This window comes from Zootoca vivipara, chromosome 12 (assembly GCF_963506605.1).
Source record: "Zootoca vivipara chromosome 12, rZooViv1.1, whole genome shotgun sequence".
In the NCBI taxonomy this organism is placed as follows: domain Eukaryota; kingdom Metazoa; phylum Chordata; class Lepidosauria; order Squamata; family Lacertidae; genus Zootoca; species Zootoca vivipara.
In genome coordinates, this window is record NC_083287.1 from 58,171,105 (window position 1) to 58,189,275 (window position 18,171).

The 18,171-nt window shown below is 44.9% G+C and overlaps 1 protein-coding gene across 1 annotated transcript; it reads left to right on the forward strand.

Moving 5' to 3' along the window:
* The first annotated feature begins 3,825 nt into the window (after positions 1-3,825).
* LOC132591150 (zinc finger protein 135-like) lies at positions 3,826-13,411 on the forward strand. The gene is made up of 3 exons (XM_060280512.1): positions 3,826-3,876; positions 10,686-10,772; positions 11,345-13,411. The coding sequence occupies exons 2-3, from the start codon at positions 10,760-10,762 to the stop codon at positions 12,712-12,714; spliced, it is 1,383 nt and encodes a 460-aa protein (XP_060136495.1). The 5' UTR covers positions 3,826-3,876; positions 10,686-10,759; the 3' UTR covers positions 12,715-13,411.
* The last annotated feature ends 4,760 nt before the right edge of the window (positions 13,412-18,171 follow it).

Consider the following 18,171-nt stretch of genomic DNA (forward strand, 5'->3'; position numbering starts at 1 on the left):
AATATTTAATTTACATGGTTAATGGGACTTTTGCTCCTGAACCTCAGTGCTCAGTGTCTGCACATGAGGACTGTAAGACGTCACCTTCATTTTCACACAGGCTTGCAAGCTGTCTTCTGTGAGGCGTGATCGATGTTTGTTTTTAATATAGTTCATGTTGGAGAAGACCTGCTCACATACATATGTGGAACCGAAGATCGACAGGATTCCAAATGCATACTTTTTCATGTTTATATAAGTGTTGGGGGTGGCATTCCATGTTTCGAATACAAGTTTGTCCTGTTTGGGAAGGTTTTCAATATCACTCCATTTATGATTCTGAGCCAGAATGGCCTTCTGACGGGCAACATCCTCAAGAGTAGCGATCAAGCATTTGAACTTGGACACCCATATATCTTTGTCGGCTATATCGGCCAGTTCCATCTCAAGATCAGGTTGACTTACACCTGCAAATGCAGTCATATTCAATAGGGATGGATCGATCGCCAGGGGACTGACAGGGAAGGATAATGTGGTTTTTTCCTCTCTGAACTCACAGAATCATTTCCCAAACGAGCTTTGCATTGCGGTGATTGCAGACTTGAAATATTCCAAATTTATCGTATCATGACTTTGTTTGAACTCTCTCAAAGAGGGAAAGTGAGACAGTGTATCTCTCTTGAAATCTTTGACAAACACTGTCAACTTGCGCTCAAATGCCAAAACCTCCTCCAGCATGTGCAGGGCTGTGCCTCCTTTCCCCTGAAGGGTTGTATTTAGCGTGTTTAGATGGGCTGTCATGTCTACCATAAAATGTAATTTTCCCAGCCACTCTGGCTGTTCCAGCTCAGCAAAGGTGAGCTCTTTGCTGGCCAGGAAGGTTTTTACTTCCAAACATGTGACAAAGCGTTTTAGCACCTCGCCTCTGGACAGCCACCGGACCTTGTTGTGGAGCAGGAGGTCAGAATATGTGCTTTCCACCTCATTCAATAGCAAACGAAACTGGCGGTGGTTTAAACCCTTTGCCATTATCTTATTAACAATCTGAATGACCACATCCATCACTTTTGTGCATTCGGGGGGAAATGTTTGAGCACACAATGCCTCTTGGTGCAGGATGCAATGAAATGACAGCAGCGTTCTACCCAACGCCTTCTACAGTAGAGCCACAAAGCCCTTCTGGGCTCCTCTCATGCTCGGTGCCCCATCAGTAGCCACTGAGACCAGGTGGTTGGTGTTTATTTTTTTAGCACTTAAAAAGTCCAGGACAGCCTTAGAGATATCCTCACCCCTTGTTTGGTCTTTTAGTGGTATCAGCTCAATCAGTTCTTCCTGTGGCCCAAAAGAGTTCACATATCGGCAGAACAGCGCTATTTGTTCAATATCACCTTTATCTTTGGACTCAACACAGGCGATGGAGTACGCCACAGCTGAATTAATGTCGTGAATTTGCTGTTTGCTAATGTTTTCTGCCATTTTTAGGGTTCTGTCTTTAACAAGTCTTCGCAGAGAGAGGCATGTATTTGATTTTCTGCACAATTTCATTCTTGTTTTTGAAGTCTATGTATAGATGTTTCGAAATCTTAAATGAATGCTTCTTTTATATACTCTCCATCTGTGAACGGCTTCCCGTGCTTGACTATTTCCTGAGCGGCTACAAAACTAGCATATGTTGTGGAATTTGCAGACATCACCCTGGCTGTGGGGTGGGCGGAGGGAAAGCCCCAGAGCCGAGCAAAGCGTTTGGCTGGCTTTCCCTCCACCCGCCCCACAGCCAGCCAGGGAGAAGGGAGACGTCCCCTCTAGCTGGCGATTGCGGAGGGGGAGGAGGGGATCGGAACAGCCCGATTTCGGGCTGATCCTGGCGCCCCCTCGCCCCTGCCGATCGCAGAAGGGGAGGAAGGGGTCGGAGCAGCCCAATTTTGGGCTGATCCTGCCGCTCCCTCGCCCCTGCCGATCGCGGAGGGGGTCGGAGCAGCCTGATTTCGGGCTGATCCTGGCGCCCCCTCGCCCCTGAACGACCATGGCTTTCCCTGCCCCACTGTGGCCCCTCCCCTCCCGTGCCTTGGCCCTGCCCCTCCTAATTTTGATCCTGGCTACGCCCCTGGATGAAAGTCCTCTACTTTCCGTCTTTATTGTACAACCTACTTCTCAGATTATAAAAGGATTTAATAGGGATGTCCTGAGGTAAAGTTCACCTCCCACTATCCCAGTTGTTCTCCTTATAAACTCCCTTATAACGCTTGGGGTTTAAAGATAAGATGAGAGTACTCTTCCAGCCCAAAACGTGGCCCGGTTTCTTTTAAGCTCTGAGGGGAATATGAGACTATTCTTACGGTAGTGCACACAACAGTAAGGGGTTCTCCTCAACTCGAGCTTTCCCCACAGCGAAGCTTTCCTCCCACCTGAGGAAACTTTGCGATACCCTCGAACCAGTCTCCCTCTTCCTCCTCCTCTCGGTGCACTCAAGGGACAACAACCTCTCCTTCCTGCCTTAGGTGAGGGGTTTTGTCCTTTTAATGAGTATCCCCACCAGGTGAGCAATAGACCCCTCTGCTGGATCGATCCCACAGATGAAACTTTAATTTAACGTTTAATGTCTTAAGATCTTAACGGTTGCATTCAAGGTTCATGTGTACAAGCATGTGGTTTCAATGGAACTGTTCTTGTTAAACATATAATTTCAAACCTCACCCATTCCTCACCTAACACTACTCTATAAACCTATTCCACCATTCCCCAAGCTCACACGCTCCTGCTTCATCTCCCTCTCTCTCCCAACTGTCACTAACTGCCATTTTCTCCTCATAGAATGTTCATAACCCCGCCCCCACAAGCATGTGATGTAACTCAGGGTAGGAGATGCATTAACCCTTATACATCCAGGCTGTGACCAAATATATCATCCTAGGGTTATTTCCTTGGGGGGAGCAGCCAAGAGGGAAACTGAGGAGGAAAACTCCCACAGGAAGTGGATGAAGGAGAGGACGAATCCAAGGGGAATCTGAAAGTGGATTGGCCAGCTGTCCAATGGAGAGGCTTCTGATTAGTCCAGCCCTGCTCTGGCGTGGGAAATGGGGTCAGATAGTTCAATGAGCCCAGTATAAACTGGTTTTCTGGCAGGAAAAGCAGGGAAAGGACGACAGGTGTCCCTCTTGCTTTGAACTGGGAAGAGTCCCAGACCAGAGCCAGGGGCTGCCCTGAGCAACATGCGCCCCCCCCTCCATCCTGGGCTTCCGCTTTTCCTGCCTGTGGGGATTTTACAGGATCCTGTGTGCGTTTCATTCCTTGCGTGGGACACACACTTTTTCATCTGTATCTTCCTGGGATGAAAAGCGGCTACAGAAGCAGGGAAATCCACTTGGCGCGGGGGAGGGGGCATTTTCGGGAGGGGAGGGAATCTCCTGACTGGAAAGCCCCCCCCCCATCCTCCCCCACACACTCGCTGAGCCGGAGGTTTTTTTTTAGAGGGGTTTCTGGATGGAGCCAATTCTGAGCCCAAGACACCTCCTGCCACTAGGCGGACTTTGGCCTCTTCTCCATCCCAGCCTTTCCTTAGGATCCAGCAGCTTCTATTTTGTGGGAAGGGGGAGAGCAAGGTAACCCCCCCCCTCAATGACCACCCCCGTCTCCCTTGCGGTTAGTCTGCTTAGATGTGGGCTCCTTGGGGCAGAGTCCTTGGCACAGAGGGGGGCAAGGGGGGGCAGCCCTTTCAGGGCAGGCGCAGAAGCAGGAAATCGGTAGGAAGGGCGGGGCGGGACTCGGTGTCCTCGGCTTACCAAGGGTTAAAAGGAGCAGAGCTGGATTCCTAGAGAGGACAGGAAGTGAAGGTGGGGTGAAGGTCCTCCCTGGCCAAATTCCCTCCCTCCCTTCTGGTTGCTTTCTTCTCTCTCCTCGGTGAGTCTCCACTCTCTTCCCCCTGAGGGTGCAATGGGGAGAAAGAAGGGGGTCCCAGGGGTGCAGGGAGGGTGTATGTATGGGGGTCCCTGTTCAGATCATGCATTGGGGGGGAGAGACCCCCAAGTCAGGGAACGAAGGGTCCTGCCCCCAATTCCTCTCTGTCAAGGCTCCTCTCTCTCCCCCCTGAGGGTGCAATGGGGAGAAAGAAGGGGGTCCCAGGGGTGGAGGGAGGCTGCATGGGGGTCCCTGTTCAGATCATGCCTGGTGGGGGGGGGGAGAGAAATTGGAGGCATCGCTTGAGGAGTTTGGGCGAAAGGGGCGGAGAGGAGGAGGCTGGAAAGGGGGGAGAAAAGGAAGCGAAATTCGGGATAACACGGAGGGATCAAGGAGGCCAAAACAAGCCGGGGGAGGAAGGAAGGAAGGGGGGCGCCGGGTGGTGGAGGGAAGAGCTCCCCGCCTCGCTCCGTCCCAGCCTGGAGGTCATAAAGCGCCTTTTGCTGCTTCCTTCCTCTGCTTTAGGTAGGGCTGCCACCTTTGGTTGGACAAAATTTACAGGTGTGTGCGGGGTGTTTGTGTAATTCGGGGGCTAAAAATTCCTTTACCTGCTGCAGAAATCACTTCAAAGCAATCCATTACAATGATCCGATGGAAGTTCACAGTCACTGCAAACATCCCAACAACAATATTGACAGGAAATCCTCCCCACCTGATGGATTTCTGCCTCCCAGAAGGATGTAGAAACCCAGCCAAAAAAAGGGGGTGGTGGAAGAGAGAACAAATTCTGCTTCTCTTCCAGGGCACCGAGGTCCCTTTGGTTCCCCCATGAAATATTTGAGCCCCCCCCCCCCGTTAATGGGCATGGCCATTCAAATGGTGTGTGCACGCTGCATCTTGTGATCAGTTTTGCAGGGCGGGGCTTACTTGGGTCCATGGGCCTCCAATGGGGAGAATTAAATCCTTAATTAACTGAGATTCTGCCCCTTCACATAAATCCTGGCTATGCCCAATGGCTGCTGTCATGAGATTTGGGGAGCCACTGGACACCGTAAGGCAGAAACGAAGTGCGCTCTCCCGCTTTTATACTTTAAACACAAATCTTACGGTTTAGCTGCCACCACTGAATTCCCCTTAGGGCAGGGGTCAGCAAAGTTTTTCAGCAGGGGGCTGGTCTACTGTCCCTCAGACCTTGTGGGGGGGGGAAACATATTTTGAAAAAAAATATATGAATTCCTATGCCCCACAAATAACCCAGAGATGCATTTTTTTTATAAAAAAGAACACATTCTACTCATTTAAAAACATGCTGATTCCTGGACCATCCCCGGGCCAGATTTTGAAGGCGATTGGGCTGCATCCGGCCCCTGGGCCTTAGTTTGGGAGTGCCTGCCTTAGGGTAATTCAGACAGAAGGTTGGCCTGGTAGGGTGGGAACAGTCTAGGACTGGATTCAGCAGAGCAGCCAAAGGAACAAAACTCAGACAACTGTCCTTTAACTATTTATTCAGAAGTAAGATTAAACACCTTCTAGAAATGACACCAAAGAAGGATGTTCTTCTCATTACAGGGGATTGGAATGCTAAAGTAGGGAATCAAGAGATAAAAGGAACAACTGGCAAGTTTGGCCTTGGAGTTCAAAATGAAGCAGGGCAAAGGCTAATAGAGTTCTGTCAAGAGAACAAGCTGGTCATCACAAACACTCTCTTCCAACAACACAAGAGACGACTCTACACATGGTTATCACCAAATGGGCAGCATCGAAATCAGATTGATTATATTCTCTGCAGCCAAAGATGGAGAAGCTCTATACAATCAGCAAAAACAAGACCTGGAGCTGACTGTAACTCAGATCATCAGCTTCTTATAGCAAAATTCCAGCTTAAACTGAAGAAAGTAGGAAAAACCACTGGGCCAGTAAGATACAATCTGAATCAAATCCCTTATGAATACACAGTGGAAGTGAGGAACAGGTTTAAGGATTTAGATTTGGTGGACAGAGTGCCTGAAGAACTATGGATGGAGGCTCGTAACATTATACAGGAGGCAGCAACGAAAACCATCCAAAGGAAAAGGAAATGCAAGAAAGCAAAATGGCTGTCCAACGAGGCCTTACAAATAGCGGAGGAGAGGAGGCAAGCAAAATGCAAGGGAGATAGGGAAAGATACAGGAAACTGAATGCAGATTTCCAAAAAACAGCAAGGAGAGACAAGAGGGTCTTCTTAAATGAGCAATGCAAAGAAATAGAGGAAAACAATAGAATGGGGAAAACCAGAGATCTGTTCAAGAAAATTGGAGATATGAAAGGAACATTTCGTACAAAGATTACCATAATCAAGGACAAAAGTGGTAAGGACCTAACAGAAGCAGAAGACATCAAGAAGAGGTGGCAAGAATACACAGAGGAATTATACCAGAAAGACATGGAGGTTTCGTACACCCCAGGTAGTGTGGTTGCTGACCTTGAGCCAGACATCTTGGAGAGTGAAGTCAAATGGGCCTTAGAAAGCACTGCTAATAACAAGGCCAGTGGAAGTGATGATATTCCAGCTGAACTATTTAAAATTTTAAAAGATGATGCTGTTAAGGTGCTACACCCAATATGCCAGCAAGTTTGGAAAACTCAGCAATGGCCAGAGGATTGGAGAAGATCAGTCTACATCCCAATTCCAAAGAAGGGCAGTGCCAAAGAATGCTCCAACTACCGCACTATTGCGCTCATTTCACACGCTAGCAAGGTTATGCTTAAAATTCTACAAGGCAGGCTTAGGCAGTATGTGGACCGAGAACTCCCAGAAGTGCAAGCTGGATTTCGAAAGGGCAGAGGAACCAGAGACCAAATAGCAAACATGCGCTGGATTATGGAGAAAGCTAGAGAGTTCCAGAAAAACATCTACTTCTGCTTCATTGACTATGCAAAAGCCTTTGACTGTGTCGACCACAGCAAACTATGGCAAGTTCTTAAAGAAATGGGAGTGCCTGATCACCTCATCTGTCTCCTGAGAAATCTCTATGTGGGACAAGAAGCTACAGTTAGAACTGGATATGGAACAACTGAGTGGTTCAAAATTGGGAAAGGAGTACGACAAGGTTGTATATTGTCTCCCTGCTTATTTAACTTATATGCAGAATTCATCATGCGAAAGGCTGGACTAGATGAATCCCAAGCCGGAATTAAGATTGCCGGAAGAAATATCAACAACCTCAGATATGCAGATGACACAACCTTGATGGCAGAAAGCGAGGAGGAATTAAAGAACCTTTTAATGAGGGTGAAAGAGGAGAGCGCAAAATATGGTCTGAAGCTCAACATCAAAAAAACCAAGATCATGGCCACTGGTCCCATCACCTCCTGGCAAATAGAAGGGGAAGAAATGGAGGCAGTGAGAGATTTTACTTTCTTGGGCTCCTTGATTACTGCAGATGGTGACAGCAGTCACGAAATTAAAAGACGCCTGCTTCTTGGGAGAAAAGCAATGACAAACCTAGACAGCATCTTAAAAAGCAGAGACATCACCTTGCCGACAAAGGTCCGTATAGTTAAAGCTATGGTTTTCCCAGTAGTGATGTAAGGAAGTGAGAGCTGGACCATAAAGAAGGCTGATCGCCGAAGAATTGATGCTTTTGAATTATGGTGCTGGAGGAGACTCTTGAGAGTCCCATGGACTGCTAGAAGATCAAACCTATCCATTCTGAAGGAAATCAGCCCTGAGTGCTCCCTGGAAGGACAGATCGTGAAGCTGAGGCTCCAATACTTTGGCCACCTCATGAGAAGAGAAGAATCCTTGGAAAAGACCCTGATGTTGGGAAAGATGGAGGGCACAAGGAGAAGGGGACGACAGAGGACGAGATGGTTGGACAGTGTTCTCGAAGCTACGAACATGAGTTTGACCAAACTGCGGGAGGCAGTGCAAGACAGGAGTGCCTGGCGTGCTATGGTCCATGGGGTCACGAAGAGTTGGACACGACTAAACGACTAAACAACAACAACAAGATTAAACAAGAATGGTTATACAGTTCTCAACAAAGATTACAATAAAATAACAAAGGTATAAACTCACTAACTTATACATACCTATAGAAAGCTAACAGAAAAAAACGAGTCCAAGCCTTCTCCAGCACGGCATCCACTCCAAGATAGAGCACAGACAATGGCATTCAGCAAGGTGCTCAAGCGATTAAGCATTTCAAAACCTACAGGTCTTAAGGATTTAGCACACGTGTGTATCTTAGCGTTAAGCCAATCAATTCCAACTTCCAGTTTGTGGATTAACCTATAGGGGTTTTAGAAAGGCACTTTTCTTTCAACTGGTCAGGAGTTAAGCAACTCCCTCTCTTAGTTCTCACACAGGTTGGAGTCAGCAAGCCAATTAAGTGATAGCCTGTTATGGCTTCAATACATTTCCCATTAGCATGTAAATCAGAGGGAGGGGGCTGACAGCAGAGAAATTCCTCTTAAAGGGCAAAAGGACACTAAGCTAAGAGAAAAATGAGTCCAAGCCTTCTCCAGCACGGCAGGCGAGCGCAGGGTTTACATCCACTACAAGATAGAGCACAGACAATGGCATTAAGCATTCCAAAACCTTCAATTAAAACTTCCAATTTGTGGATTAACCTATAGGGGTTTTAGAAAGGCACTTTTCTTTCAACTGGTCAGGAGTTAAGCCAGATGGCCGGAGTTTACACATCAAAGCCTCGACCAGGGCAACTCCCTCTCTTAGTTCTCACACAGGTTGGAGTCAGCGAGCCAATTAAGTGATAGCCTGTTATGGCCCCAGCACTTCCCAAAATAAGCATCCTTTCACACAGAGCAGAGAAATTCCTCTTAAAGGGCAAAAGGACACTTTCTCATGAATACAGGTTTTTAGATATTTCCCAGCAGCCCTCTGTGGTACTCCCAGGATGCACCACAATAAACCAACGTTTATGTTATGTTATATACATGATGTTGCTTAATATTTTACTCGTTGGCACCCCTGATTGACTGTAGCTGTTCACTGCTGCTATTGTTGTTGTTGTTGTTTAGTCGTTTAGTCGTGTCCGACTCTTCGTGACCCCATGGACCATAGCACGCCAGGTACTCCTGTCTTGCACTGCCTCCTGCAGTTTGGTCAATCTCATGTTCGTAGCTTCGAAAACACTGTCCAACCATCTCGTCTTCTGTCGTCCCCTTCTCCTAGTGCCCTCAATCTTTCCCAACATCAGGGTCTTTTCCAAGGATTCTTCTCTTCTCATGAGGTGGCCAAAGTATTGGAGCCTCAGCTTCACGATCTGTCCTTCCAGTGAGCACTCAGGGCTGATTTCCTTAAGAATGGATAGGTTTGATCCTCTTGCAGTTCATGGGACTCTCAAGAGTCTCCTCCAGCACCATAATTCAAAAGCATCAATTCTTCGGCGATCAGCCTTCTTTATGGTCCAGCTCTCACTTCCATACATCACTACTGGGAAAACTACTGGGTATAGCACCTTAATAGCATCATCTTTTAAAATTTTAAATAGTTCAGCTGGGATATCATCACTTCCACTGGCCTTGTTATTAGCAGTGCTTTCTAAGGCCCATTTGACTTCACTCTCCAAGATGTCTGGCTTAAGGTCAGCAACGACACTACCTGGGGTGTACGAGACCTCCATATCTTTCTGGTATAATTCCTCTATGTATCTTGCCGCCTCTTCTTGATGTCTTCTGCTTCTGTTAGGTCCTTACCACTTTTGTCCTTTATTATGGTAATCTTTGTACAAAATGTTCCTTTCATATCTCCAATTTTCTTGAACAGATCTCTGGTTTTCCCCATTCTATTGTTTTCCTCTATTTCTTTGCATTGCTCATTTAAGAAGACCCTCTTGTCTCTCCTTGCTGTTTTTTGGAAATCTGCATTCAGTTTCCTGTATCTTTCCCTATCTCCCTTGCATTTTGCTTGCCTCCTCTCCCCCGCTATTTGTAAGGCCTCGTTGGACAGCCATTTTGCTTTCTTGCATTTCCTTTTCCTTGGGATGGTTTTCATTGCTGCCTCCTGTATAATGTTACGAGCCTCCATCCATAGTTCTTCAGACACTCTGTCCACCAAATCTAAATCCTTAAACCTGTTCCTCACTTCCACTGTGTATTCATAAGGGATTTGAATTAGATTGTATCTTACTGGCCCAGTGGTTTTTCCTACTTTCTTCAGTTTAAGCTGGAATTTTGCTAGAAGAAGCTGATGATCTGAGTTACAGTCAGCTCCAGGTCTTATATATTTAAAACCAACACCGTCATCTGAATGTCCTAACCAAGTCTGACTACTTACCAATCCATTGCACAGTAAAGTAACCTGATCCTAATTTCAGGATTCCGTGTGTTGCCATTTTCTTTTCTTTTTGGAATAACTTTATATTGCTTTTAAAAACTAGGGTCATAGGACTAATAATGATACAAATACCTAGTCTTCTCATGTCATTTGTATATCTCAAAAATAGCAGAATAAATTTGCAGGAATAACATGTTGTTCAGCATTAGTGGTCAGTGTATGAGTTCTGGGTTCATGAATTGGTTTAAATTGAAACAATAAAAGGGTAAACGGGAGAGAACAGAGAACCTTCAACATCACATAGCCAAATGCCTAGTCAGGAGCTCTTGTGACCATTGTGCTTAGATTAAGTGTGAGTAATAGTCATTTCCCCTCTGTTGTCAACAATGAAAAAAATACAGAGTTGATCTCCTCATGAAAATGGGAGGGGGGTTCAAAGTGAAGAAATTTATGTATAAATTTAAATTGAGATTGAGGCAACAGGTGATGGGGAGAGTGAAGTTGAAGATGTTGCTGTTTGTTTCATAGATGAGGCGTGGACGTTGCTGGATCTTGACCAGAGAGCTCTGCATAAGGAAGTCGAGGAGGAGAATCGTGGGATCATGGACCATCTTGGTAAAACTCCCTGTTGAATCATAAGATCAGTTTAGAAATTCCATAAATACCTCTATGGGATGAACCTCCACTGTTTAGATGCAGACCAACAGTATCTGGGATTCTAACATCCCCACCATGATCCCTGAATGGAGGGATATCAATAGTCTTCTCTGTGAATGTTCTTTATCTAGTCATGCCTTTTTAAACAATGTCCAGGCTTGTCCAAACTGCCCAGGCCTTCTTAAATGTCTGCTTCATAGGTTTTAGGGAAATTGAAGTAACTTCTATCAGGTTTGTTGTTTTGGTTTTTGCTTCTGTCTGCATTTGGTTGACCAAAGAGATGACTGACCTTGGAGAAGGACTGGATTCCATGATTGAGCCAAACAAAATCCATTCCAGATAAAAGCCAGGCAATATGTCATTTAATACCGCCCAACAGAGGCTGTGGAAACTATAGGAAGGCCTCACATCTAACTCTATTCAGTTATTCCTCTATCACAAGCATTCATTAACATTGTTCATTAACATTGTTCAATAATCTGGAGCTCCATTTTTTCCTGAGGCTCTAATTAGTTCTCTCTTCATTGCAGATGGTGCGACACAGAGTAGTGAGAAATTGTATCAGTGCTTGGAATGTGGAAAGAGCTTCAGTCAAAGCGCACATCTCACTTCCCATCAACGAATTCATACAGGGGAGAAACCCTATCAGTGTTTGGAATGTGGAAAGAGCTTCAGTCAGAGCAACAGTCTCACTTCCCATCAAAGAATTCATACAGGGGAGAAACCCTATAAATGCCTAGAATGTGGGAAAAGCTTCAGTCACAGGCAGAGTCTCACTTCGCATCAAAGAATTCATACAGGGGAGAAACCCTATCAGTGCTTGGAATGTGGAAAGGGGTTCCGGCAGGTGACTATGCTCTCTTCCCATCAAAGAATTCATACAGGGGAGAAACCCTATCAGTGCCTGGAATGTGGAAAGAGCTTTCGTCAGAGAGGTGATCTCACAACCCATCGAAGAACTCATACAGGTCAGAAACCATATCAGTGCTTCGAATGTGGGAAGAGCTTCAGTCAAAGCTCAAATCTCAAGACCCATCAAAGAATTCATAAAGAGGAGAAACCCTATCAGTGCTTGGAATGTGGGATGAGGTTCAATCGAACGGATAGTCTCAGTGCCCATCAAAGAACTCATACAGGTCAGAAACCATATCAGTGCTTCGAATGTGGGAAGAGCTTCAGTCAAAGCTCGATTCTCAAGACCCATCAAATAATTCATAAAGGGGAGAAACCTTATCAATGCCTGGAATGTGGGAAGAGATTCGGACGAAAGGATGGTCTCACTTCGCATCAAAGAATTCATACAGGAACGAAACTCTATCAGTGCTTTGAATGTGGAAAGAGCTTCGGGGAGGGGGCTAAACTCTCTTCACATCAAAGAATTCATACAGGTGAGAAACCATGTCAGTGTTTGGAATGTGGAAAGAGCTTCAGTTCCAGGAAGAGTCTCACTTCGCACCAAAGAATTCATACAGGGGAGAAACCCTATCAGTGCCTGGAATGTGGAAAGAGCTTTCGTCAGAGAGGTGATCTCACAACCCATCAAAGAATTCATACAGGGGAGAAACCATATCAGTGCTTAGAATGTGGAAAGAGCTTTAGTCTGAAGTCTCGTCTTACTTCCCATCAAAGAATTCATACAGGGGAGAAACCCTATAAATGCCTAGAATGTGGAAAGAGTTTTAGGCACAGTCTCACTACCCATCAAAGAATTCATACAGGGGACAAACCCTATCAGTGCTTAGAATGTGGAAAGAGCTTCAGTCGGAAGAATCGTCTCACTACCCATCAAAGAATTCATACAGAGGGAAGACCAAGAAATAAAAGTAATAAAGCAAAAATTATTAAACAACCCATACAAAACACAGTTGTATGGGAACGAGAAAGGGGCGGGGGGAAATAACTAAAAATACTCTTTATCACGTTTGTATCATATAACAATAGAATGGGAAACACCAGTGATCTGTTCAAGAAAATTGGAGATTTGAAAGGAACATTTTAGTGCAAAGATTGCCATAATATAGGACAAAAGTGGTAAGGACCTACAGTGAGGGGGGAAAGTATTTGATCCCCTGCTAAATTTGCCTGTTTGCCTCTGAAGAAATGACGAGTCCATAATTTTAATGGTAGGTTTATTGTAGCTGTGACAGACAGAATAACAACAGGAATAATCCCAGAAACCCAGAAGACAAAAGTCAGAGGTTGATGTGTATTATAAAGAGTGAAATAAGTATTTGATCCCTTTGCAAAAGATGACTTAGTACTTGTTGGCAATAACAGAGGTCATACGTTTCTTGTAGGTGGTCACCAGGTTTGCACACATCTCAGGAGGTATTTTTTCCCACTCCTCTTTGCGTATCCTCTCTAAGTAAGTAAGATTTCGAGGCTGATGTGTAGCTACCCAAACTATGCCCCCCTCTATGTTTTCCGGCGGGGGGGGGTATTCTTGGGGTCGTAGGCAGCATTCCTCCTCCTCCAAACACGGCGAATTGAGTTGATGCCAAAGAGCTCGGTTTTGGTCTCATCCGACCACAACTCACTCACTCTTTCTTTCAAATCATTTTTATTCACTTTGTCATGTATAACAAACCAAACCTAACCACAATAAAACATATATATATATATATATATATATATATATATATATATATATATATATATATATATAACATAAACAACAAGCAATATGCATTCAAACACAACTAAGAATTATAAAATGTTAATCTTACTTTCCTCAAATCTTAGTGGGACTCCCCCCCCCATCCCGGTTTTCTACATCTTATTCTCAATTTAAAAGCATTTTATTAGCCGTCTTTTCTCATTGTTACAACTTTTGTTCCCTTTTCCAATCGGGAACCTCCAGGCACTTTCCTAGATTCTCAAAGGTTTTCAATATGACAATATTTCTTTAAATATGATTTAAATTAACAACAGAGAACATGCACAAACAATGCTGACACCGAACCCCTACATATATCAAGGGAAATAGAAACATCGGCACCCCACCCCACCCACCTCCTCATCCCCCCCACCTCCCCCTTCTCTTCCTAATGTCTCAACAAGCAAGATTGATGTGTAAAAATGATACATGGAAAAAATACGAGACATTGCACTACCTTTGTAAACCAAGAAAATCCTCAAAAAACAAACAAACAATTTAAATTTCTTCCAATCTTCTTGCACCGTTTCCTCCTTTTGTTTGCGCTGTCTTGCTGTCAGTTTGGCGAGTTCCATAAAGTCAATCATCTTCATTTGCCATTCTTCCACTGTTGGTAATTCTTGAGTTTCCAGTTATGTGCAATCAATAATCTGGCTGCTGTTGTGGCATACAAAAAGAAAATCCTATCTATTTTGGGGATTTCTTCCCCTATTATTCCCAAAAGAAAGGCTTCCGGCTTCTTTGGAAAGGTGTATTTTAGCACCCTTTTCATTACGTTATGAATTCCTTCCCAGAAGTCCTTTATTTTGGGGCACGTCCACCACATATGGAACATAGTTCCTTCTTTTTCTTTACATTTCCAACACTTATTGTCTGAGGTGTGGTACATCTTGGCCAGTTTTACCCGAGTCAAATACCATCTATACATCATTTTCCTTTAAAACTGTACATGCTGTAAATTTCCAACTTTTTCCCCACAACCTCTCCCAGTCACTCAACATTATATTGTGCTCCACATCTTTGGCCCAGTCAGTCATAACTGATTTCACTTGTTCATCTTTCATATGCCACTCTAGCAATAAGTTGTACATTCTGGAAAGGTTCTTATATTTAGAGTCCAATAATTCTGTCTCTAGTCTGGATTTATCAGTCTGAATACCAGGGTTTTTATTATCCATTTTAAACATCTTGTTGATCTGATGGTATTGTAACCAATCCGTCAACTTATCCTTAAGTTCATCATATGTTTTTAGCCTGAGTTTGTTATCTTCCTCCCCCAGCAATTCACTATTTCAATCATTTAAACTCAATATTGGTCCTTTTCTGTGCTTTGGCTTCCAAAGTTGAAATCCACCTGGGTGTCTTATTTGCTAAGAGATCTTTATATCTGGTCCAAACCTTAAACAATGCTTTCCTTATTATATGGTTATTAAATCATCTGTGGGCCTTTATCTTAAGGTTTAAACAATTCTGTACATGGGTCCAGAATGTGCATGATCAACATGTTTGTTGCATGTGCATGATCAACATGTTCGACTGTAATCCAAAATGGGACATGGTATTTTTCAGTGTTATCCCATTTCTGATGATGGTGTTACCAAAGAAAAAAAAGAAAAAGGCGGATCCTATTGTTGATGCTAGTAATGATGCAGATGATGCTAATGATAAGAATGCTGCTGCTGCTGCTGATGATACTAGTCATGTAGATTCTGATACTGACACAAACTTTCACAGCACAAAAGCCTCCATTAAAGATGAGTCAGATACTGAGTCAAGTGTACAACCTTTGTTCACAATAGGTAGTCACTCTCCCAAGGTGGTGGAGAAACTAGACAAAGAGGATATGAGACTCATACGCAGATCCGAGAGAGCCACCAAGGGACAACTGGCCGGATCGGGAGCCCTCTGGCTGGATTGGGAGCTGGGGAGGCCGATGGCTGTGGCGGGGAGGACCCGATCGGCAGCTGGGGGCGGCGGGAGGCCAACAGCTGTGGCAACAAGAAACTGGGGAGGCCGATGGCTGTGGTGGGGAGGGCCCGATTGGCAGCTGGGGGGGCGGAGGGAGGCCGGCGGCTGCAGCGGTGAGGGCCCGATCCGGCCCTCTGGCAGGATCGGGAGCTGGGGAGGCAGCGGGAGGCCGGCGGCTGTGGCGGGGAGTGCCTGATCGGCAGCTGGGGGGCGGCAGGAGGCCGACGGCTGTGGCAGCGAGGAACCAATCCGGCGTGAGGCTGATCAGCGAGGTGCTGGGAGCTGGCAGTGAGGTGCCAGCAGCGATCCAGCGGGAGGCCGGCTGAGCGACGGCTGTGGCGGCAAGGGCCCGGTTTGGCCTTCGGATGTCGAATAAATTCGTAAGCACGCCCCAATTTTTTTAATTCGTAAGTCGATTTTTTCGTATGTAGAGTCATTCGTAAGTAGAGGTTCCACTGTAATTGAAAAGTTGGACTTAACACATGCAAATGCTGTTGACACACCCATAGTCACTGGGTAGCAGCATGACACAAATGCTGAAGCATTTCCTGACATCACATTGTTCCAAAGTGTGTTAGGGAAACTCAGTTTTGTAGCACGGTGTACTAGGCCGGATATTGCCATTAGCGTGAATTTGCTAATCGACTTACAACGCCAGACCCTAATCGACTTACAACGCCAGACTTCTAGGCGCTCAAACGCATAGTGAGATACTTGAAAGGTACTGTGCATTACCGATTAAGACTGTAGTCAGAAATCAGGAGGTTTAGAAATTTATGCAGATGCCAGCTTCGGCAGTGACACAACTGACGGAAAAGGTGTATGTTATATGTACAATCAATGCTTGTTTGACTGGTCTTGTAAGAAACAAGCAACTGTGAGTATGAGTTCGTGGGAGGCCTTAACCCTTTCGCTTATGGATGTGGGTTGGCTATTGTAGCTATGCCAGGATATCAGAGTGAAAGTTTCTTGTCCAATTCAGGTGAACCAGGACAATAAAGCCTGCATAGTGTTAATCCATACAGAAGGTTGCAAGCAAAGGACAAAACATTTGAAACTTAAAATGCACCACGCCAGAGAATGTATTCAGAAAGGTGTTGTAAAGGTTTCATACATGCCATGAAAAGTAATTCCTGCAGATGCTTTGACTAAAGCTGTGAACAAGGAACAACTTGGTGTGTATGTAAAGCAATTACAGTTGTGTTAGATTCTCCCGGTCAGAATGAAATGGGGGAGAATGTTAGTATTTCACCCCTCCCTTCTGGGAGAATCGTATGATGTGGTGGTCTGACCGAATGGGGAGGGACTGTGTCTTTATCTTCCATTCCTGCCTCTGAGCCTCATGGCTTAGCATTCCTCATGGCTTGGCTTGGCTTTTCCTCATGGCTTATTCCTCATGGCATTCTGTGTAACTAAGAGAGTCTGCTATGCATTGGATGTGTGTGTTTGAAACTATACCACACAGTCTGTAAATATTCTGTAAATATGAGTTGTAGCTTGTAGTAATAAAGAACTGCTTCACAGCTATTGCAGCCACATCTCTTTATTAAACCTCTGGAGTTGGAGTTGGTGCTCACAGCAATCTGTTGTGGGTCCTGGTAGCGGATTATGCAGAAGGTGATCCAGCCTTCCTGCCTGGCCCAGTCGGGGCACACGGGAGGCTAAAGACGTGGACAGATCCTGGCATCAAATCCACAATGTCTGCATGTGATCCCATCTCTACAGCTCAAATAAACACCATGGAGAAGGTGGCTGTAGCCTGAAAGGCCTTGGCCTCAAACACAGGCCTCAGGGACGCTTCCCCTCGTTTCCCCCATGGAGACCAGGGACCCCTTCTTCTGAAGGGACCTCTGAGGAGGAAGCCAGGGCTCCATGACAGATCAATCCCTGAACCTTTGAGGCGATTCCTAGACTCATCTGGAATGTGCCATATCATGTTCCTTTCCCCATTTACCAGGAACCTAAGCTCCATTTGGGGTCCCTCCTTCCGCACCCCAAGTTTCCTCCAATGCCTTGGGGAAGGAAACTGAGGCAGGCTCTGCTTGCTCCCCAGGGCCCTTCTGCTTGTGCTGACTTTTTTTAAAAAAAATTATTTTTTATTACATATTCCATATATTCAAGCATTTTCATTTGCCATTCATTTATCATAGGAATATCTTGTGTTTTCCAGTACTTGGCTATTAATAATCTAGCTGCTGTTGTGGCATACAAAAAGAATGTACCATCTCCTACAATTCCAAGCAAAAAGGCTTCTGGCTTTTTAGTAAAAGTGTTTTTAAACACTTTTTTCAGTTAATTGTAATCCCCCCCCCAGAAGTCTTTTATCTTGGGGCATGTCCGCCACATGTGGGAAAAGGTACCTTCTTTTTCTTTACATTTCCAACACTTATTATCAGCTGTGTAATGGATTTATACATAATTTTTAGCGTGTTCTCTTTCAAAACATTACACGCAGTAAATTTCATACCATTTTTCCAGTCTTTCCCAGTCCTTCATCATAATATTGTGACCCACATCTTTTGTCCAATCAATCAGTCAATCATAACTGACTTCACTTGCTCATCTTTCATGTGCCACTCCAGCAGCAAATTATACATTTTTAGACAATTTTTTTTGTTTTTGTATCAAGCAACTCCGCTTCCAAATGTGGCATTTCAGATCCATTTTAAATACTTCATTAATCTGATGGTATTGTAACCAATCATTTAATTTGTATTTCAATTGTGCATATGA